General features: G+C 42.4%; 1 protein-coding gene across 2 annotated transcripts in view; it reads left to right on the forward strand.

Moving 5' to 3' along the window:
* PRDM16 (PR/SET domain 16) overlaps positions 1-22,664 on the forward strand; it is a 608,720-nt gene that overhangs the window by 516,508 nt on the left and 69,548 nt on the right. For both annotated transcript variants that reach the window (XM_060259378.1, XM_060259379.1), the window contains exon 4: positions 8,350-8,490. In XM_060259378.1, coding sequence (XP_060115361.1) covers positions 8,350-8,490 — 141 coding nt within the window. The remainder of the gene's footprint in view (positions 1-8,349; positions 8,491-22,664) is intronic.

Raw genomic sequence — 22,664 nt, forward strand, 5'->3', positions numbered from 1 at the left:
TTTGCACAGTAGCCATGGTTGCTCAGTTTCATTTGCTTATGATGGCCAGCTTTCTTTGGTACCTGCTCCATCTCTCCTAGAGTCACTGTTGGGTCATGTTATTTAAAGACATCAGAGGCAGGAGAGCATGGCTCAGCAGAAACAGAAGGGTTGTTTAAATCCCACACAAATTGCTCAGTGCTCCCCCTCCCCCACGGAAGGGAATTCCGTTCATCCTGATTGGCAGCTATTAACATCAGTGATGCAGACTTAGATGAACTCCAAATGATAAGATTTTGTGTATGTGTTTCTCTATAAATAGCCAATTGACTGATTGCAGGAACACTTGGCATCAGGCGGTGTGGCCTAATATGCAAATGAGTTCCTGTTTGTTTTTTTCTACAAACAAGTCCTGTGTGAAATGATGGTGTGTCGGGGGGGCTAATATGCAAATGAGTTCCTGCTTGGTTTCCCCCCTACAAATAAGCCCTGCGTGAAATTATGGTGGTGTCAGGGGGAGTGGCCTAATATGCAAATGAGTTCCTGCTGGGCTTTTCCTATAAAAAGCCACACACCCCCTCTTTTCTGGTGATAGGACTAGGGATAGGGTGACTACTGTGTGAGAACACGCACCTGTGAAATGCAGCTGAAAGCATGGCACTGCTTGAATGAGTGGGAAGTAGCCCAACAAATAGGGTTGTCAACCTCCAGGTGGTGGCTGGAAATCTCCTGGGACTACAGCTGACCTCTCGGTGACAGATCAGTTCCTCTGGTGAAAATGGCCCCTTTGAAAGTTGGATTGTATGGCATTATGCCCCAAACCCCGCCCTCCTCAGGCTCCACCCCCAAAATCTCCAGGTATTTCCTAACCCAGAGCTGGTAGCCCTGCCCAGCAAACAGGTTGATGGTGCTCTCAAACAGAAGAGCTGCCTGATGGACAGTTGAACCCTGGCCCCTGACTGGCCAGTGAAACACGAGTGAAACCAATGGGTGGTTTGAGCACCCATCAATCAACCTACTTTATAGGTATAAGGATTACAGCAAGATACAGTCCGGCCCTTGAGCACTGGGTATAAATAGATATTCACAGCACTGTGGTATAAACATGAGTGTGCTTGCGGTGTAGATGTACACAGAGTTTACCTTGTTCACACCTCCTTTCAAAAGCCACAGGTGAAGGCGTGAAAATCAAAAAGGGTATCACCTTATGCAAACACCAGAGCGTGGGGAAAGGGTGAAGAGACCCAAAAAGAAAGAAAAGAAAAGGTCACAAGGGCAACACTTCATTCCACAGCTGTGGCACCTTCTTTTTCTTTTATTTGGGTTCTCAGCACAGCTTTCTGCCCAAGCCCAAGCCCAGGCTTCAGTACACAGACAGCTAATAGCATCTCAGGGAAGGTGTGCTATCCCCCCTCTTCCCTGGCAGATTTCGAAACACAACCACCGCCACCGCCACCACCCATTTCAAACATGTAAAAGTGTGGTCACCTCCGTGGTTTGCTACAGTCCTTTAACACAGACCTCCTGCAGCTTTATGATAACCAAGTGTAAGAGGAAGGCCTACATGATGTTTCAGAGGAGCAGGTCTGCCCTACCTCAGTGCAGCGATGTTTGCTGATGCAAGGCTGTAAAAGCCCAGGCACGAGGACTGCTTTTGTGGATGTCAAGGAGCAGAACAAAGGTCCATTGAGCTGAGCATCCTGTTTCCCACAGTGGCAAACACACGGGGTGCTAAGGCTAACTAAAGCCTCCCCCTGTTGCTGCCTTCAGTACTCAGAGGTAGACTGCACTGGAACATGGAGGCTCCATTTAGCCATCATGTCTCATAGTAATTGGAAGGCCTCTTCTCCGTGAATTTGTCTTAATCCTTCTATTAAAAGTCACCCAAGCTAGTGGTTGTGGCTACATCTTCTTGGAAAAGGCAATTCTGGTATACAAAGAAGAAGAGGAAAAGATCCTGCAGGGGGCAGCAAAAAGACAAGTAGGCTAGTAAGTTCAGCAGCACCTTCTGTTCTGTTAAGTTATTCCCTGTTTGTCTCCAGACTGCTACTCTCAGAGCAATTTCCTCCTTATTCTCGAAAGTGCTACTAGAGATGTAGTTAGGAAACCTGTCTCTGTCTCTCCTCTTCCCTATCATGTATATTAATTCCTAAATAAAGCTTATCTGCTGTTTAATCAGGTTGTGCACTGTTGCTGTGTTAATTACATCTTGTGTCAGCATATCTCAGAAATTAATTACACATTGTGTGAAGAAGTACTGCCTTTGTCTGCCGGCCAGTTTCATTGAGTGACACTCCCCACAGTCTTTTATTATGGGAGGAGGAGAAGAAGAGTTAGATTTATATCTCGCTCTTCACTCAGAGTCTCCTTCCCTTCCTCTCCCCCCAATAGACACCCTGTGAGTTAGGTGGGGCTGAGAGAGCCCTGAGAGAACTGCTCTTGAGAAAACAGCTCTGAAAGAACTGTGGCTATGATCATTGTGCCTAAGACTCATGGAAACCTATATACATTAAAAGTCTAAGCAAAGAGATGTTACTTTAAGATGTATGTGAAGAAGAAAGGGAAGGCATGCTCTTGAGAAGGGTTTTCTAAGGAAAATCCATGCAAGCAGACGGTAGATGCAGAAATATTGGGTTCAGAAAAGGAGACTGGTAGCTAGTAAGGAAGACCAGAAAGAAGAAGAGTTGGGCAGGAAGCAACAAGATAATGGAGATTAAAACAAGAAAACATTAATTAAGATTTTTTTTAAAAAAAGAACTCCTAAGGATCAGATCAAGGTTCAGTTGAATTATGCACCCTGTTTCCAAGAATAATTAGGCAGATGCTTCTTGGAAATGCACCAGCAGAACAAGGAGTGCAGCAATGATCTGCACTGTTTGCCACTCCCCCCCCCCACACACACACCTAGTAGCCACAGGTGTATTACCTCTGAAGACAGAAGTCCAGTATACCTGCCGTGGTCCCTGGTGGACATGAGTTTGGCTAACCCTCTGTCTAAGCCAGTGCCCTGTATCTGTGGCAGCAAATTGCACATTAACTGAACTCAGAAGGATAAAAGAAGCCAGTGCAAGGAATGGATAGGAATGAAATCAAAGTGATCAAAATGACGTGCAGGGGAGGTGGGGGGGAATGAGGTAGGCAGCAAAACTGAGCACAGGTGACAGTGGCAAGAGAAAAAAGAATGCAGGGACCCACTAGCAAAGCATAGCATAGAACCTTGGTTGCCGAAGATCCTGTGCTCTACCCAGCTTCCCAAAAGAAGCTGAGCCAGTTTGGTGTAGTAGTTAAGTGTGCAGACTCTTATCTGAGAGAACTAGGTTTGATTCCCCACTCCTCCACTTACAGCTGCTGGAATAGCCTTGGGTCAGCCACAGCTCTGGCAGAGGTTGTCCTTGAAAGGGCAGCTGCTGTGAGAGCCCTCTCAGCCCCACCCACCTCACAGGGTGTCTGTTGTGGGGGGAGACGATATAGGAGATTGTAAGCCTCTGATTCAGAGAGAAAGGTGGGGTATAAATCTGCAGTCGTCTTCTTCTTCTTCTCTACCCAGCTTCCCAACTGCACAACTACAGTTCTCTTCCTTTCCATTGCTTGCAAAAATCTCCATTTCTGAGTTCTAAGACAAAGTTTTGACAGTGCCAAGATTACCCAAACAAAAAATATTTCTGAAAATATGAATTGTGGCATTTAAGGGAGGGGAGAAAAACCGCCAGTTTCCTGACTCTCTAGAGCAACAAACATATTGTTCTAAAGCAGCGCATGCATTAATGCGACTTTAAAGGAAAAAAGGTCCTTCTCACAGTTGCCAAACAAAATTAGCGCATCAGCCAAGCTGTCAAAGGCAATCTTCTTGGGGAGAGGAAGTTTAATGCATCTACAAAGTGGTGTTGTAGTAACCGGGCGCTTGGGCATCGATGCTTACGGCTGGTACATTTTTTCATGCACCCAGAGAATCCATTAGCTAAACTGATGACAGATTCTCCTGGCAATCGAACTGAACTACTCACCAGAGAGAGCTCCCAAATTAGAGAAGCAGGAAACCTCAAACGATGTGCAAAAAAAAAAAAAAAGGATTTGTAAATTCAAACTAGAAAATTCCCCCCCACCCATTAACTTTTGCTTTCGCTAATTCAGCACTTCTAATGTTAATGAATTATGAAATAACTCTTTAGGCTCAGATCCTCCTGAATGTCACTTGGTGGAACAGACCAAAAGTGCAAGTTGGAATGCTGGAAGTGAACCCTGTGCTTGGTGGCTCTGTGACGAGCCAGTTTCAGCTCCTCAGGAACTGAGAGATATACAGAATTAGATGTAATAGATAGAAAGAAAATTCAGATTCTTTTGCAGCACGTGACATCCTCCATTTAGATCGTGTGAGTATCTTAAAATTGTAATTGTTCACCCCAGAATCCAAAATCTGTAACAGGGCAGAACAAAAATTGGCTGCAACTGATCCTGGAGAAATCTGCTTTTCATATTGGATGAAACAGGAGATGAGAAAAGGTAGCCTATGGCAGATGTCTTTTTTGGTGAGTAGGGAAGCTACACTGGAGAGCAAGAGACTTGCCATGTGAGGGGAAATTAGGAACAAAAGCAGGGGAAAGTGCTGGGGGACACACTAAATTTCTGAAGTGGAAAATGACTTTGTAATATATACCTGTTCAGTTAGTCTTTTACAAAGGCTATCAGGCTTAGAAGCTGTTCTTGCAGCAGTGGTTTTCATTCCCAGCAAACTAGGGACTTCATAGTGCAGTCTACACAGTGACGTTTAAATGTACCAAAGACCTCAGTAGGGGCATATGCAATCTGCTCCTCTGTTGTTGAGAATCTTTCCCATCTTTCCCATTTTCCTGCACACTAGCAGTACAACCGCAAACATGGAAATGGCATTTTCTCAGCACCAATCCCAATCGTTGTACACTGCAAGCACCTTCTTAACTGCAACTGGCTTTATTGGGCAGGATGTACCCCCATCCAAAGCACAGGCATCTCTCTAAGAGCCAGTTTAGTGTAGTGGATGAGTGTGCGGACTCTTCTCTGGGAGAACTGGGTTTGATTCCCCCACTCCTCCACTTACAGCTGATGGCCTTGGGTTAGCCATAGCTATTGCAGGAGTTGTCCTTGAAAGGGCAGCTGCTGTGAGAGCCCTCTCAGCCCCACTTACTTCACAGGGTGTCTGTTGTGGGGGGAGAAGATATAGAAGATTGTAAGCGGGTCTGAGTCTGATTCAGAGAGAAGGGCGGGGTATAAATCTGCAGTCTTCTTCTTCTTCTTCTTTGTGTTGTATTTCAGATGTGCCTGTATAGACCACTGAATGATAACCTGAAACTGCATTGAGCCCAGGAGAAGACAGTGATTTCCTCCAAGACAGGTTTCTTTTGGTATTGTTGCAATATGCTCTCTCAGGCCTCATTTTGGGCAGGAGCCCACAGAAGCTCACTTGTTTCTGGGCTCCATTGTTCAACCCCGCCCCCCCCCCCCCTGTGAGAACTTTGCTGAACTCTAAGGTTTGACAAACATTCTAATATTTCCCCCCCCCCCCTAAAAAAATGGGAAAATAACCAAAACATATAAAGCAGACAGATGGAAATCTTCCTCATGCCACTGTGGCCACATCAGAGAAAATAATTTAAAAAGTATGATGGGAGTGAGGTTTTATTATGACAGTTATAATCCCACAAGCATTTTAAGGTAGATGCTGAGCTGATATAATTTAGTACACCTTCTGGTGATGTCAGGGGTGTGTGGCCTATGCAAATGAGTTGTGCTAATGAGCTCTGGCTTCTCTTTTTCTACAAAATGACCCCTGTGCTCTCTCTTGCTGCTGCTATTCCCAGTTGATAGCTGGATATGGTCAAGGTGGTGACAACCTATCTACAATGCCCCCCCTGCTCTGCTCAGTTCTGCTCAGCTCTGCCTAGTAGAGAGCCAGTTTGGTGTAATGGTTAAGAGCGCATACACTAATCTGGGAGAATCTGGATTGATTCCCCACTCCTCCACATGCAGCTGCTGGTGTAATCTTGGGCCAGTCTCTTAGAGCTGTTCCCTCAAGAGCAGTTCCCAAAAGACCTCTCTCAGCCCGACTTACCTCACAGGGTGTCTGTTGTGGAGAGAGGAAGGGAAGGAGACTGTAAACTGCTCTGAGACACCGAGTGAAGGGCGGGGTATAAATCCAACTCTTCTTCTTCATCGTCTATAGTCCTATAGGGCTTCCTCACCCACCCGCTTGCCTTATTCTGTTTCAGTCTGCAGCTACACAGAATGTGTAATCTCTTCTAATTCAGTACATTGTTTAGCTGGCACCTCTTAAGGGTTTCTATATTAATATTGTGATGTAACTGTTTGATGAATTGTATTGCATTTTTAAACATTTGTATGTTTTAAGAATGTTTTAACCCACCCTGAACCTGCTGCACTAGGGAGGGAGGGCTAAACATCCCACAAAATAATTAAATAACAAATGAACCATCGTTTGAACTCCTCTGCAGTTTCCAAATCATATTCAAAGATATCGTGTGCATTACAGTAATCACACCAGGAAATCACCCAGCACTTCTGAGAGACACTTGCATCTGTGAGAGTTTGGGTGTGAAAATGTTAAATACCTGCCTGCTGGTATTCTTGCAGAGGTGTCACCTTTCCTGTGAGAAGAAAGTAGAAGGTGCAAATCTCTGGCTTTGAGAATAATTCTGAAAAAAAAAAATCTTAAAAGGTCACTGCATTCTCTTTCTCTCCCCTCCACACACATGGCCACACACATATACGTGCATCTTTAAGCATTTCTGAGAATTGCAGCATTTGATTACTCTTGAACTACTTTTCTCCTCTTCAAATCCTTGGCAGTCTTCCTTGGAAGAACGATTAAGTTTTTTAAAAAAAAAAATTATATTGAAAATTCAACAACAACAAAAATTAAGGGTGGAGTCTTCCTCATTAACCCCCCAAGCTCCCATTCATTGTAGGTTTGCCTTATTTGAACTCTCTAGCTATCTTCCTTTACCGGGGACTAGGTTGTTACCAACTTGCCTGACAACTGTGATTTATTGTGATTCATTGGTTTGATGCTTTTAGGATTTCAATAGCTCAATGTACATGTTTTTATGTTGTTACCTGCGCTGAGGCTGCCTTGGCCAGATGGGTGGGATATAGAGCTCATCAATAAATAAAATAAATACATAAGCTGTAGTTTGGTTTAAAAGTTGAAGTATCTTTTCTGGTTCAACTGTTAGACTTATGTAGATAGATCCCAGTAGGCAGCCGTGTTGGTCGGAAGCAATAGAACAACGCAGTAGACAAGTGCACCTTTAAGACCAACTAAGTTTTATTCAAAATGTAAGCTTTCGTATGCTCTTAAGCAGACTTCTGATGTCTGATGAAGTCTGCTTAAAAGCATACGAAAGCTTACATTCTGAGCAAAACTTAGTTGGTCTTAAAAGTGCACTTGTCTACTGCTTTGTTAGACTTATGGATTGCATTGTGTCTGACAGGGTTTTCCAGAAGTATGTTTTCTGGCAAACATACAGCTGGTTAGAAACTGTGTGATTCAACAAGGGGCATTCTGTGTTTCAATGTGTAACTAGTCACTGTTTTGTCTCAAGGACTCAAGAGTGAGCTAGACCCAAAGACAAAGTTGGAAATAAATAGATTGGCCAGCCTCCAGGTGGGGCTTGGAGAGTTCCTAGAATTACAGGAGAGTTCCAGAGATCAGTTCCCCTGGAGGAAATGGCTGCTTTGGAGAGTAGACTCAGTCTATGGCATTATATCCCACAAGCCCCGCCCTCCCAAGGCCCTGCCCCCAGATCTCCTGGAATTTCACAACCTGAAGTCAGCAACTATAAAGTGATCTATCATCTGAACCTTTATATTCAGGCCACTGAATGATTACACCTAAAGTTGCACTATGTGCCGCCCGCCTCTGCTATTTAATGTTGATGTAATGCTGTTGTTTTAAATTGTATTTATTGATTTTATTATATGTGACTGGTTTTTATCTGTATGTGATCCGCCCTGAGCCCGTCTGGGAAAGGGCGGAATATAAGTGAACCAAATAAATAAATAAATAAATAAATAAAATATTTTATTATTTCTTTGCGTATTTTAAGTTTTGCTGGGCAACTTCCAGATAGGGTTGTTTGGGTATCTGTTTTTCAGTATGCAAATAGTTCTTTGTAAAGGCCCAGAAGTGTTTGTTATGCTGTTCTCCCAACACAATCCTTTGAACTGACCACATAATGGTCAGGATGCCTGCCGGACATCTCTTTCTTTCTCTTTAATCCTTATTGGGCTTAAAATAGTCCTCAGAAAGCAATTAACTTGTATTTTGATCATGCTTATTCCATTCTTTTTGAACAATCCTCTTGCCTTCTGTTGCAGATTGGTGAAGACCTGGGCACCGAAAAATTCTGCGTGGATGCCAGTCAGACTGGAAATGGAAACAGTAACTGGTTGAAGTACATCCGAATGGCCTGCTCCAGTGAAGAACAAAACCTTGCAGCATGTCCCATAGATGACCAGGTATGGTCTGGCTCTGCTTGAAACCTCTCTTCCCAGCCTCCTCCTATGTTTTCCATCAGCGTGTTCAGTTTTGTTGACGTGGTTTGATCTTTGCTTGTAAAAGTTGGGGCAGGGAGGTACATGTAGTGGGATAAAAAGACCTTATCATAAATGAAATGAAAGTTCCAATCGTTTATCATTTGGGTTCAGTTAAGACTCTTTTTTAAAAAAAGATTCTTTTAAAAATCTAGTGCTTTAATTGAAAAACAGAAGATATTGGATGTAGAAGCAAACAGTGCTTTCTCCACAGTGAAGGGAAAGAACTCTTGTTCACACATATTCAAAGATCGGTTCTGTCTTCGGTTCCAAGATGTCCAGTGATGCCCCAACTCATATAAAGCACCACTATGCCTCACCTTTTTCTACTCTGCTTCCCTTCTTTGTGGACCTACAGTCACATGAAGGAGCCACACACCTTGCCTGCACACTTTTCTGGAGTCAGTGAGGCAGGGCTAAAGGGAGTCAGAGGTTTTCTTCTCCACTCCCTTCAGGTTTTCTGTGACCCCCTAAACAGGATCATCTTTGAAGTTTTTATTACCCCAGAGCCTTCTGAGATGATGCCCTATTCCTTGATGGGAAGACAATGGGCAGGTAAGAAAGTGACACCTGCACCACAGTCTACTTCCTCCCCCACCCTGTATCCCCCGCTGTGAAATTGGAGATTGTCCTATAAGTTCCTGAAACATTATTAGCTTTTATTCACTAGGGGAAGAGTTGCTGGGAATTCTCACCTGGATATTGAAGCTCTGAATCACCTGATCTTGCTTCTGAACTGGAACTGATGCCTGAGAGATTTTCTGCTCATTCGCTTTTTTAACTTCCAGTTTTTCCTACAGAGTGCACAGTTTGCTGTGGCTTATCATTCAGATCATGTGTATTAACCCCCCCCCCCACAACAGCATTAAAGTACTCCTGAAAACTGATAAAACAAGATGTTAGACAAACAACCACCTATCTGTCTTTCCAAACCAACTCCCCCCACCCCAAACCAAAGGTGCAGCATTTTAGATAGCTTTGTGCTATTTAATTAAAACAAACACCTATTTTTTTTTTAAAAAAAGAAGAAATTAGCTTGGCACTTCCACATGCATTGAACAATACACTTTTAGTCTGCTTTCAATACACTTTGCAACTAGATTTTACTGTGTGGAACAGCAAAATCCACTTGAAAGTGACTGCTAAAGTGCATTGAAAGCAGACATATAATAATATGTGATAAATAAAAGTAATAAATAAAAACATTAGCAAAAGTGCAGAAACAAAGGGGAATTCACTTTTCCATTTGAGTTCAAATCATGAAGATATCGTTAAATGAATTGACAGTTTTATGTTGTTGCTGCAGTTTTAATTAAGAGCTACATCATATCATTGTTAGCTGCTTTGAATAATTTTCTGAGCAACCAGATAGAAGCATTTTAAATGCATAAGTAAATGCATTTTCTCTCTGAAATACAAAATCCCAAATACTGAATCTCAGATTAAACCACAGCCCAAGATGCCCTTCCCCTTCTTTAAGCGAATGTGAATATTTGAGCTATTCCGCAAAACTATGTAGAGCTGAGCTGGTTATTTCGGGTGGTGTTTCAGCCGCTTCCCATTGAACTGTGCTCAATGAATAAATAAGGCAGGAAGGACTTGTAGATATTTTTATGAGCGCTCAAAAAAGGTCAGTCCGAAAGGTAACATTTTGAAATCAGCAGGAAGCACTCCAATAAAACTGATGTTGATATAACAATATCTCCCTTAATAACTGTCACTGCAGAAACTTTTTAAAAAGGGGGAGGGGAGTACTGTTCTAGTATATGTACAAAACAAAATTTATATTTATAAAGGGTAATCATATTATTTATCATCTATAAAATGAATCAGTGGCCTTTCTTGCATGTAAAGATACCCCTCCCCACCAAGAGATTCAATTCAAAACATGGCCTGATGGTTTGAAAAGCCTGCTGACAACAACTCCAGCTTTGAACTTCAATAGATTCTGCTAAACGAAAAGTTCAGTAAAACGATGGCAAGAATTAGTAGGTTGATTCTTTCATAATAAAGGGCAAGAACAATAAACACCATTAATACCAGTTTCTTTTACCAATGCGGGTGCATTGTTTGAAGCCAAACTTTTTTGTTGTTTTTACTCAAAGGGCTTACATATTTCTGCAAATTATTTTTTTTGTTTTCAGATTTCTCAGCACAACTACTATGAATCAAAGTTTTAGGGGCTTTTCCCCCCCTTGGGTGAAGTGAATCTGTGTTTTTCTTTATTTGAGGTATGCATTTTGTCACTGTGCATCAGTAAATTGATATGCATATTCAGCCAATAAAAGTTCAACTAAAAAATCAGCTTCCATATATATAACATTCAAGATCAGTATGTAAACTCTTCTAAGATAGTTAACGGCTGTACTTTAAAAATCCTCATATATAAAATTAAAAGCAAATAAGCAAGATCCAACAAGTAAGCCTACAACAATAACAAAAAAAATAAGGAAGTGAGAAAAATCAGCTGACCAAGTTCAAGCAGATAAAAAGCCTTAACCTGGAACTGAAAGGACATCTGATCTTATGCCAGGTAGAGGGGGTTATGGAAAGGTCCACCATGGGGGGGGGAACCCTGCCTCTAGTAGCTCCCCTCTATGTATCTCTCTGAAACTGTGGACACACAGAGTCAGGCCTCTGATGTAAATTGTATCTTGCGGAGAGAATGACAGCTTTGGAGGCTGTTTGGCCCCGGACTGAATGTTTCTTTTGAAACATTCATGCAGCACATTTCAAAGTTTGCTGCTCCATTTTCATTGTGCTAGTCTCTCTATTTGTTCTTTTTGTTTCCTGTAGTGACATAAAACAACAACGGCATTATTCTACATCATCTTTGAATGCTTTCCCCTTTTGGGGGAGTGGGGGTTTGGGAGGGTCCCACCATAATTGAACAAAGCAGAATTACAGTGGATGCATTGTAATCTGTCATTTTATTTAGGGTAAAAGGTTTATCCCAGTATGAAATGCCATCGTTATTTTCAAGGATGTTTGGGTGGGGGGGAGGGGGAAATATATCTTTCTTCAAAATTTGTATTTCTGTTTCCAATTATAATAATGTCATATAGTATATAGACACTCCACTGAATATTGAAAAGAGGAGAAAATTTGATTTTTTTTAAAAAAGAAGAGGGAATCTTAAGAAATTTACTGGCAGCCTCAAAATAATACTTCCAGAGGGGCATTCTGATGCAACTGAGTATTCTGGTAAATTGCACATGATATTCCAGTTCTTTAAATAATTTCTGCATTTACTAACATGTATCATCATCTCCATGGGAATACAGTACTGGGCCATGTGCAAGCCACTTTCTTTTTAACCATCCCTTAAGAGGCGACATCAGTTCTGTTTTTTGTTGCTTGATGCATGAGGATTTCCTAATGCTCTCTCGATGCTGTTTCTTTTCCCGATCCAAGCAGAAAGCTTACTGGAAACATGAAAGCACATGTCGAACATCTCTTTTCCCTTCCTTTCAAAACTGATGCATCATCCAACATGAGCACGGCATCAGCATATAGTCTCCTAGATCCATAATAGGGGGGAAGTTCTAAACTGATTAGTTAGTACGGCATACCCAGTTGGAAAGGGATGACTTCTGCAATTTTTTAAAAAATGTATCTGGAAGATACTTTATACATATTACATAAATAAACAATACATATTAATCTAATCTTGAATGCTTTTTAATCGCAGTGATGATTAATTTTATAAATGTTTAATTTATAATATGTTTTGTACGTATAATATGTATTGTTTTAATTGTTGAAGTACCTGTGTTGTGAGCCGCCCTGAGCCTGCTTCAGCGGGGAGGGCGGGATACAAATTAAATATTATTATTATTATTATTATTATTATACTATTGGAAATTCTGTTTTCTGATTTAGCTTTGGCATTTCTTAAAAGAGTCTACATCTGAGGTTTTTGTGATATGGTTTGAAAAATTTGTTTGATTAGTTTTGCCTACCAGTGCTAAAGCTTCCATTTCTCTGGCAAGTTAACCTTCCCTGATGAACCTGTGTCCACACTTCCCCTCTTCAGGATTTCTAGGACCTTCCGAACCAGGAGTTTGAATTTCTGTGCTTTAATTCTTTCAGTTCCAAGTATAGCTGGGGTGCTTTGTTATTGTGGTTTAGGGGATGAAATTTTTGGTCATCTCAAAGAAATGGGTGTCCCTGATGTCTTGAAGTAGTTTTGACTTTATATATATAATTTTGCAGACTGTATAAATGTATTGTAAATGGGGATGCCCAACCCTGTAAAAAGTCTTAATCCTGCCCTTTTACACCAATCGATTGTAATGTATTCATCAAAATGTATAAATTGAACCAATTTAGAAAGATTTACGAAGAAGACTACACAGTGCTCTACTTTATACCAAAGATTTCCCCACTAGATCCGTTATCACCATTTTTATTTATTATTACTTTAAATTTAATTAAAGTTAAAATTTAATTAAAAATTAAAACTTTTACAACCATTCAGAAGGTCGCTGACCATCCTGAGTCTTCAGCATCACAAAAATGCTAGTTGAAGTTAACTTAAAAAATGCCACTGCCATCTTAAGCAAAGTTACAGCCTTCTAAGTCCATAGAAGTCAAAGAATTTTGAAAGGTATAAATCTGTTTAGGTTGCATACTACCTAATCACAAACTCCTAAACAACAAGCAATGATACTGAAGTCTGTTTTTTTCTGTCAGTGTTTGCCTGTAGACCGAAGGTGTTCAACAGCCCCAATTTCATCCTGCAGTTTACAAGAACCTCCTCAAACCATCTAAGTTTGCATCACGCCAGTGAATGCTGGGAGTTCTTTTGCTCCCTGAATTTTAAGCCTTCAAGTGATGTGAAGACACACAATTGATCCTGCTTTGTTTGCCTGATGCAGTCTGAACCTTGTCCTCAGTGGGCAGAATTAACCCCCCACCCAGCTCCTTCAGATTTCCTTTTGGTCATTTAATTCAGCCAGAGCCTGAATCAGCTACAACTAGGATAAATAGTTTGTTCATCTTTAAAGGCGGGGGGGGGGGAATTAGGCATATAACATTTGTTAAATATCAAGTACTAATTTGGAAACTGAATAGTTACAACAAAAGCCGCCCTGAGCCACTTGTGGGAAGGGCGGGATATAAATCTCGAATAAATAAATAAATAAATAACTAGAAATTCACCTCTGACTCTGTATTCCTGGATTAAGGAGTGATATAAAATTATCTAAGAATTCTGAACTCCACATTTCCACACACACACCCCCCAAACATTTAATGAATAACTAGTCCTTGTTGCCAAGTTCTGCCGGTGTCTTCCAAATATAAGCCCAGGAGCAATTGACTAACAACAACAATAATAATGCTTATTGTCAGATATTTGACTGGTAGATAGCATTCTTCAATTCAAGATGTAGCCAAGTTCTTGGGAATTGCAGAGGTGGTTTTGCAGGATTCTTCCTGTTCCAAGCAACACGGTCTTCTGGAGCTGAACTGGTGTTATTTGTTCAGTGCCTGGAATGCCCAGGTCTTTCTCTCTCTCTTTGGCATTTTTGAATTTATGTGTGTCTGTGTGTGTGTTTGTATGCGTGTGTGTGTGTGTATGTGCACCCAGAAGTCATGGTGACCTTGGGTGACTGACCCCTACTGGGGGCCTGGAGGATATTCAGGGAGGTGGCTGAATAAAGCCTGTCCCTGCCTTCCAAGTTCTGGTATTCCAAGGAGGTCTCCCATACAAATACTCACCAGAGTTGGCCCTGCTTCGCTTCCGAGATCTGACAAGATCGGGCTTGCCTGGGCTATTCTTGAGAATTCTAAACACTGCTCCAAGGAGGGCCGGCCCAAGACTATCTTGCACCCTAGGCGAGGCTAACTTCTGGCACTCCCCTCTGCATTGATAATGTCACTGAGTCATATGGGGGGGCATCCTATTCGGCACCCCCAGAAGGCTGGCGCCCTAAGCAATCGCCTAGTTTGCCTAGCAGCAGGGCCAGCCCTGGCTCCAAGGGCTCCAGTGATAACTGGCACAATGGTAACATCATCATCATTGTCATCGTCGTCCATTCTCTCCTTTATTACAAATACCTCATTCGACTCTCCCATCTTATGGTACCATCAAATTCACCAGATCCAAATCATTCTTTAAGATGCAAATAAATGCAATATTTATCGTTAATAATTCTAAAGGTTTTTTTTATCAACACTTCTGCAAAACTGACAGGCCTTAAAATTTGCCTTCTCGTGGCTGAACATAAGAACATAAGAGAAGCCATGCTGGATCAGGCCAATGGCCCATCCAGTCCAACACTCTGTGTCACACAGTGGCCAAAAAAAACAAGTTCCATCAGGAAGTCCACCAGTGGGGCCAGGACACTAGAAGCTAGGGTTGCCAAGTCCAATTCAAGAAATATCTGGGGACTTTGGGGGGGAACCAGGAAACATTGGGGCGGAGCCAGGAACAAGGGTGTGACAAGCATAACTGAACTCCAAGGGAGTTCTGGCCATCACATTTAAAGGGACAGCACACCTTTTTAAATGTCTTCCTTCCATAGGAAATAATAAAGGATAGGGGCACCTTCTTTTGGGGCTCATAGAATTGGACCCCCTGGTCCAATCGTTTTGAAACTTGGGGGGTATTTTGGGGAGAGGCACTAGATACTATACTGAAAATTTGCTGCCTCTACCTCAAAAAACAGCTCCCCCAGAGCCCCTGAAACCTCCAGATCAATTCCCCATTATACCTTATGAGAATCGATCTTCACATAGGGAATAATGAAGTGCTCAGAAGACGTTCCTCCCCTCCCCCCCCCCCCCCCCGTTTCTGGCAACTCTGAAGCAAGGGATGGCATCTCTACTTACGAGTTGCAGCCAACTTCTTCCAAGTAACACAGACACCCCATCCCAAGAGGAAGCCTTTCCAATCGGAGACTGGAGCCTCCGAAGGGGGAAAGTCACATGATGGCTTTGGGGGTGGGGCTTCCCCCTCTGGCCAGCTGACTGGGGGCGGGAAGCAGCCTGGGAAAGCAGAAGAACCCCCACTGGGACCTGGGGATTGGCAAGCCTACTAGAAGCCTTCCCACTGTTGCCCCCCCCAGCACCAAGAATACAGATCATCACTGCCCCAGACAGAGAGTTCCAATGATAAGCTGTTGCTGATAGCCACTGATGGACCCCTGCTCCATATGCTTATCCAATTCCCTCTTGAAGTTGTCTATGCTTGTAGCCGCCGCCACCTCCTGTAGCAGTGAATTCCATGAGTGAATCACCCTTTGGGTGAAGAAGTACTTCCTTTTATCAGTTCTAACCTGGCTGCTCAGCAATTTCGATGTGATGAGGTCATTTGTGGCAAAGAACAAAGCATCTCGTGGTCCCTTGCAGTTCTAACACGCTGAATTGTGGCACGTGCCCTCAGAGGCAAAGAGGCCCTTGCTTCAGCTATGTGAAGTGGGGCCATTATTTAATTCAGAAATTGCTCTTCTAGTCTGCTTCTATCAATGTTTGTGGGGAAATGTGTGCTGCCTCATTTAAATAAATGGACTAGCTCTCTGGAAAGTTGGCCTGGAATTTAATCTTTTGAGCTGCTTTAGAAATCTTCAAGTTAGAACAGAAATGATGACTATATTTAAAACCACAAAGCAAATTACTTGCAAGCTCTCTCACCAAACGTTTCCCAAATCGACAGAATGTCATGTTTGCAAATACCTGGAAATGCTTTGTATTCTGATAGTTAAACAAAGGGAAATCTTTACCATTCGATGCCTTCTCATCCCAGACGCTGTATTAAAGAAAGGTGTTGCTCCCCCCGCCCTCCTCCCTAAATACAAATAAAAAGGGGTTTTTTTCCCAGCCTGTTTGAAACTCAGGACTGTTGGCTCCTGTAACCCAAACTTCCTTTTCCTTCGACTTTCAGCAGGGCCTCAATCTCTCTTGACGTTCTTGATGTTAGGGAGGCTGGGTTGATAAAAAAGCAAGTGGGTGTGTCTGAGAGATTAAGTTTTAGGTAATCGAGGACTGGGTTGAGCAAAGGAGAGCTTCTGCAAGAGAGGGATGCTGCAAATTTTGGGTTGATGTCATTGCAAAGACAGCAGCGTAGACCCCCCACACCCACCCCCACTTCCCTTCTGGCCTAGAATGCCTGCCGTCTCGTCCTAATCGCACAGAGAATGGTTTTTGTGGTCTGCTCTCTTGATTCCAGAATAACACACTGGGACAATCTAAATTTAACTTGGGTGTCTCCGGTGGGAAAACTTTCGCAACAAAAACAGGTTAGAAATTTTATTGCTTCGAGCCCTTTTCTTTAATTCAGGTTTCCTTTTCTTTCCTTCTCTCCCCCTTTTCCTTGACTCATTGTGCATGTCTGACTGTCCGCATTCTGCTGGGTCTTTTAAAGCTCTGATGTGCAGTGTGACATGACCTCAGGGTGGGGTGCAGTGGGGGCTGTCAAAGGCCTCCCTTTTCATAGAACAAGGCAGCCCAAGTGGGGCCCAGATCCCAAGAATCCCACAAGCTCACCCCACATCCCTGTCAAAAATTTACATGCATATTTTTGAATGTCAGCCTATTCCGCCGCACACACAGTCTCCTGAAAATCAGGAAAGTTTCAGAAGTTCTTCCAGATGGTATGCAGAATTCTGTTGTCTTGGGGTAGAAGGGAGCCCCCTGGGGAATGCTTAGACCCCTGGAGACTCCTTGAATAAACCTTCGGATTTCATCTGAAGTGAAATAAGTTTATTGGACCATAAAATGTCTCAGATGGTGGACCGAGATAATACAGAACTCTTCTTCACCATCCATGATCTTTTAAAAGTGGACTAATATCCTTAGAACTCTGCTCTCACATCAAATATGACGATTGTGGTTTAGGAGAGATGCCCTTTGTATAAGGAAAACATATTTCGTGGTTCCCTCTTTTCGAATTTGAAATCAATTTTGGGTGCCGCGTTTGTTTATGTGTGCGTGTTTTACAGGAAACATTTATGTTGTTTTATTTCAGAGTTTTGGCTTATTTGAGACAGGACAGCTTTCTTAACTAGTTGCCTTAAAGGTATATTTTACGAGATGGCCTTGAAGCCAGGACTAAACGAAAAGAAAACGGAGGGGGGGGGGAGACTGTAAAGGTTTATCCTAAAAGGGGTCTCTCATTGACAAATGTGATTTTAATTGGTAAAGGCTGCCCTCTTGTGGGTGAGCTGAAAAGATGAGAATGCATAAGCGTCAGAAATAAGTAGATAGAATAATTTGGTTTTGTTCGTTTTAATTATTGATTTTGCCAATATTTTCTATTCTGTGCTTTTCTCAGTTGGTTTTATAGACTGATTTGTATTGTGTCCTCATGTTGTACTGTTTTTAGTTGTACAGTTGTACATGCAGCGTACATCATTTATATCTTTAAAATGTATTTATTAATGCATGAACAGCGCTGCAAAACGTATACAATTTCTGGGGAAATTTTGGGGTGAGTAAATAGGCAATGGTAGAGAAACAGAATCACAGATTTGATTCATACGGGTGAAACTGAAACAGAGATATTTTTTTTTCCTGGTGGAAATAACAAGGATGACCCTGACATGTATTCCTCAGAAAACATAAATGCCTTTTTAAAAATAAATTAAAACCTAGAACATAAAGCCACTTTAAGTAGCTTTTAAACACCAGCAGCCTGTGGTTTGTGCCTTATCAATTTATTTAAATGTCTGCCAGGTTCCTTGCTTCAGTGTGGGTGAGATATGTCAAACTGTATTCGCTTAAAAATGTGAAAGAAACAGTAAGCGCTGGTGATCTACCAGTGGAATTCTGTGCCTTTCTTTCAGACAGGATGGTGCTGATCATCCCCTGAATGATTCATTTGTTGACAGTTTTAGCAACGTTCATGGCTATCCAGAAGTGCCCCCCCAAATATTGTCTGAAGAAAACTCCAAGCTGAATTTGAAAGGTCATAGTCAGGCACAAGAAAGAAAGAAAGAAAGAAAGAAAGAAAGAAAGAAAGAAAGAAAGAAAGAAAGAAAGAAAGAAAGAAAGAAAGAAAGAAAGAAAGCTGTTGGAATTTCAAATAAATTTGTCAACAGGAAAAGCCTAGACAGAGTTACACCTTTGTAAGTCCACTTGAAGCCAAAGTTCTTACAAGGGCATAACTGCCAAGACTAGAAAGAAGGCCATCTCAGAATGAAAGCGTGATCTGTCCTATCAAAATATACAACCAGTATCATTATCAACAATGAGTTGTGTCCTACAACTCCCTTCAGCTGAATGTTACTCTGGAAGAAGGAATCTTCCCACCCACCCCATCCCTGCCAGACGCCTCAGTCAGTGAAAGGAAGTTGTTTTTTTTTGTGGCATTTAAATGCTGCCTTTCCCCAAAGATAGGATTCAAGGCAGTTATCAATGTTATCTTAAAAAATACCATGTACTTTAGTACACCCAGCTACAAATACACTAAAACATAGTCCAGTAATACCATATACAGGGCTTTTGTTTGCAGCAGGAACTCCTTTGCATATTAGGCCACACATTCCTGATGTAGCCAATCCTCCAAGAGCTTACAGTAGGCCCTGTACTGAGAGCCCTGGAAGCTCTTGGAGGATTGGCTACATCGGGGAGTGCAGCCTAATATGCAAAGGAGTTCCTGCTACAAAAAAAGCCCTGATCATATATATAACTTGTATCAGAACTCTAGCCAAATGCCCTCCTAAATCCTTCAGCCTTGGACCATTGCCAGTTAATTGAGGCCTTCTTGACAAATTCAGGAAGGCCATTCCTGAGGTGCCACCACAGAAAAGACCTCAGCATGAGCAGTAGCCGGTCTCTACTCCAAGGGGACAGCAAGGACAGACACCCCCTCTCTCAAGGATCAGAATTTGTATTGCAGCAGAAAGTCCTTTAAATACAATCAACCCATTTTCTCCTCATAAACAAATTATGTTCTTATTATGGGCTTGCCAATCCCCAGGTCCCAGCGGGGGTTCTTCCGCTTTCCCAGGCTACTTCCCGCCCCCAGTCAGCTGGCCGGCGGGGGGAAGCCCCGCCCCCAGAGGATCATGTGCCTTTGGAGGCTTCAGTCTCCGATTGAAAGGCTTCCTCTTGGGATGGGGTGTCTGTGTTACTTTGAAGAAGTTGGCAGCAACTTGCGAGTAGAGACGCCAATCCGTCGCTTCAGTTGCCAGAAACGGGGGGGAGAAAAACGTCTGCTGAGCACTTCATTATTCCCTATGTGAAGATCAATTCTCATAGGGTATAATGGGGAATTGATCTGGAGGTTTTGGGGGCTCTGGGGGAGCTGTTTTTTGAGGTAGAGGCAGCAGATTTTCAGTATAGTATCTAGTGCCTCTCCCCAAAGTACCCCCCAAGTTTCAAAATGATTGGACCAGGGGGTCCAATTCTATGAGCCCCAAAAGAAGGTGCCCCTATCCTTCATCATTTCCTATGGAAGGAAGACATTTAAAAAGGTGTGCTGTCCCTTTAAATGTGATGGCCAGAACTCCCTTGGAGTTCAATTATGCTTGTCACACCCTTGTTCCTGCCTCCGCCCCCAATGTCTCCTGGCTCTACCCCCAAAGTCTCCTGGCTCCACCCGCAAAGTCCCCAGATATTTCTTGAATTGGACTTGGCAACCCTATCTTATTACAATATGTTTTTATGTTTGGTTCTCATTTATTTATGTATGTTTAGAGTCCCGTCAACTTACATTTCAGTTTTAGTGATTTGACAGAGTTCCATGCTTTAAGCCCATTGAGTTCAATGGATGTAGAAATGTATAACTGTTTAGGATTACAGTGCAAACTATTCCATTTCTTATCATACGTTTCTTCCATGTCAGCTCAAGATGGCACGCTTGGGATTCCCAGGAGGTCTGAGCAGACCCAGAACTTCAGCCCAGTAGCTGTATCCCAAAACCAGGCCTCGGATTCAGCGGGAGCTCACAGGAGCACAGCTCCTGAACCTTTCTTAGAGTTCCACCTCCTCCTTCCCACCTTGTCCATTGAAGAGTAGGTGCAGCTCCATAACAATCCCTGGATGAGCCCCACCACCTATTTTTCTACAAAATGACCCCTGCCCGCAACCATAGACTTTATTTTATAAAAAGACTTCATTCTGTAACACGATAAAGAAACTTTCCTGCCCCAAAGAAGGTTACCGTCTAAATTTTGACCAAGGGGAAGACACAGGAATGAATCCAGAGAAATGAAATCACTGGTATTTAGTACTCTTTAGAAAGATGGATTGTATATGTAGCTGTAGAAAGTCCTAAAAATGACAAATAAATAAGTCTTTTTTTAAGAAAAAAATATTGTTTCTCAAGGGGAATTCTGCATATTTTCAGAGAAGTCTTTTTCAGACGTGTAATGAACTGAAAGGAGAATGAAGCTTATGCTTGGCTAGGTTTTCCAGAAGACCTCTTGTGAAGGGTCTCCAAGAACCATTTAGAAATAGGAGTGCGGGTATCAAAAGATCCCAGCAACGACAGAGCTGTATGGTATCTTCACTTGAGATAGGTGTAAAACCAGCCATTCTGCTTGCAGAGAGGGCAGGATAGAAATCGAACACAATAAATAAATACATTGGTTGTGAGCCGCCCTGAGCCTTCTTCGGCATGAAGGGCAGGATATACATCCAATAAATCTTAAACCTATAAAAAAATAAATTCCCTAAATACTTCTGCCTCCTGTCATCAGGATGCGTACAATCTTTTCAGAAGGCAGACTGACTTCAGTCTCATAATCACCCAAAGTATTGTTTATCACATTCAGGGATATTACCAAATTTGGGGACAATTCTGAGGGTATTCAAAAGTTCACTTTTCTTTTAAGGTTTCTCAGTACTCAGGATGAAATGTTGCTTCCCCCCCCCCATCCCCGTGTTAGTGGAATAATATTGCTGTTAAACACGTCACCTGTTTTCACATCCGTAGCATATCAATAGGGTAATAAACTGCACAATGCAAAAATGGCATACCATTAAAAATGCCCTCAAACAAACAAACAAAGATGAGGGAATTTGCCATAAGGGACTGCCCACTGCCTTCTCAGCTGTACCCGAAACTGAAAAGAAATCAATCCCTAGCCCCATTTCAAACACAAAACCTCTCTTAATTGTATAATGTAGAACTGAAGGTTAGCCATATCTCATTGCATGACTGTATGTTGTTTTGACCACCAGGTCAGCATTTCTGTTATTTTCTGACTTGCTTATTTTTTTTTATTTCTGGGGGCTGACATATCGCAAACCCACTGTCCATCTGGGATGCTTATCTGCAACAGTGACTGCAGCTTTCACATCAGACATGGAGAATGATGAATAGCCATGAGCGTTCTGACTCAAAAGAATACAGAACTTCAAAGCAATGTAGACCTTTACCATCCCTGCTGTATAAGCAGGGAGCTTTCCTCATTCGCTTTATGCATGTGGACATCCCAAACTCACATTATGACCGATGCATTCAGAGACAATCACTCGATACTGATGGGGAAAGCCCTGTCTGGGTGAAGACCATGTGGTCATTGGAGTTATTCCCTGTACATATCCAAGGTCATGAGTTCAAGGCTTCCTGAAGGTGAAGCTGGGAAGAATTTGGGAAAGCAACAAGAATTTGAAAGCATCTAGATAGCATACACAAGCATAGTAAATTAACTGCAGTATTTAGCTTTTCATGGGCAATGTATGGGACGTTCTGCAGCCCTGAAGGAAATGGGGAACAGCTCATGTGGTGTTCCATGGAAGAAGAGAAGAAGAGGAAGAGATTGGATTTATACACCACCCTTCGCTACCCAAAGGAGTCTCATAGCAGTTTACAATTTCCTTTCCCTTCCCCTCCCCACAACAGACACCCTGTGAGGTAGGTGGGGCTGAGAGAGCTCTGACCAAAACTGCTCTTGAGATGACTGGCTCTTCAAGAACTTGTGACTAACTCACGGTCACATCAGCAGGTGCATGTAGAGGAGTGGGGAATCAAACCTGGTTCTTCCAGATAAGAGTCTGCACACTTAACCACCACACCAGACTGGCTCTCAAGAGTTGAGCAGAGCTTTAGATCACAACACTTATAGGGGCTTCATGGCATCTTACAGGGAGGCTTCTCAATAGAAAGTTGGCCACAGATCCAGGATATCTCTTATCCCACATGGCCA

This window comes from Heteronotia binoei, chromosome 18 (assembly GCF_032191835.1).
Source record: "Heteronotia binoei isolate CCM8104 ecotype False Entrance Well chromosome 18, APGP_CSIRO_Hbin_v1, whole genome shotgun sequence".
Classification (NCBI taxonomy): Eukaryota; Metazoa; Chordata; class Lepidosauria; order Squamata; family Gekkonidae; genus Heteronotia; species Heteronotia binoei.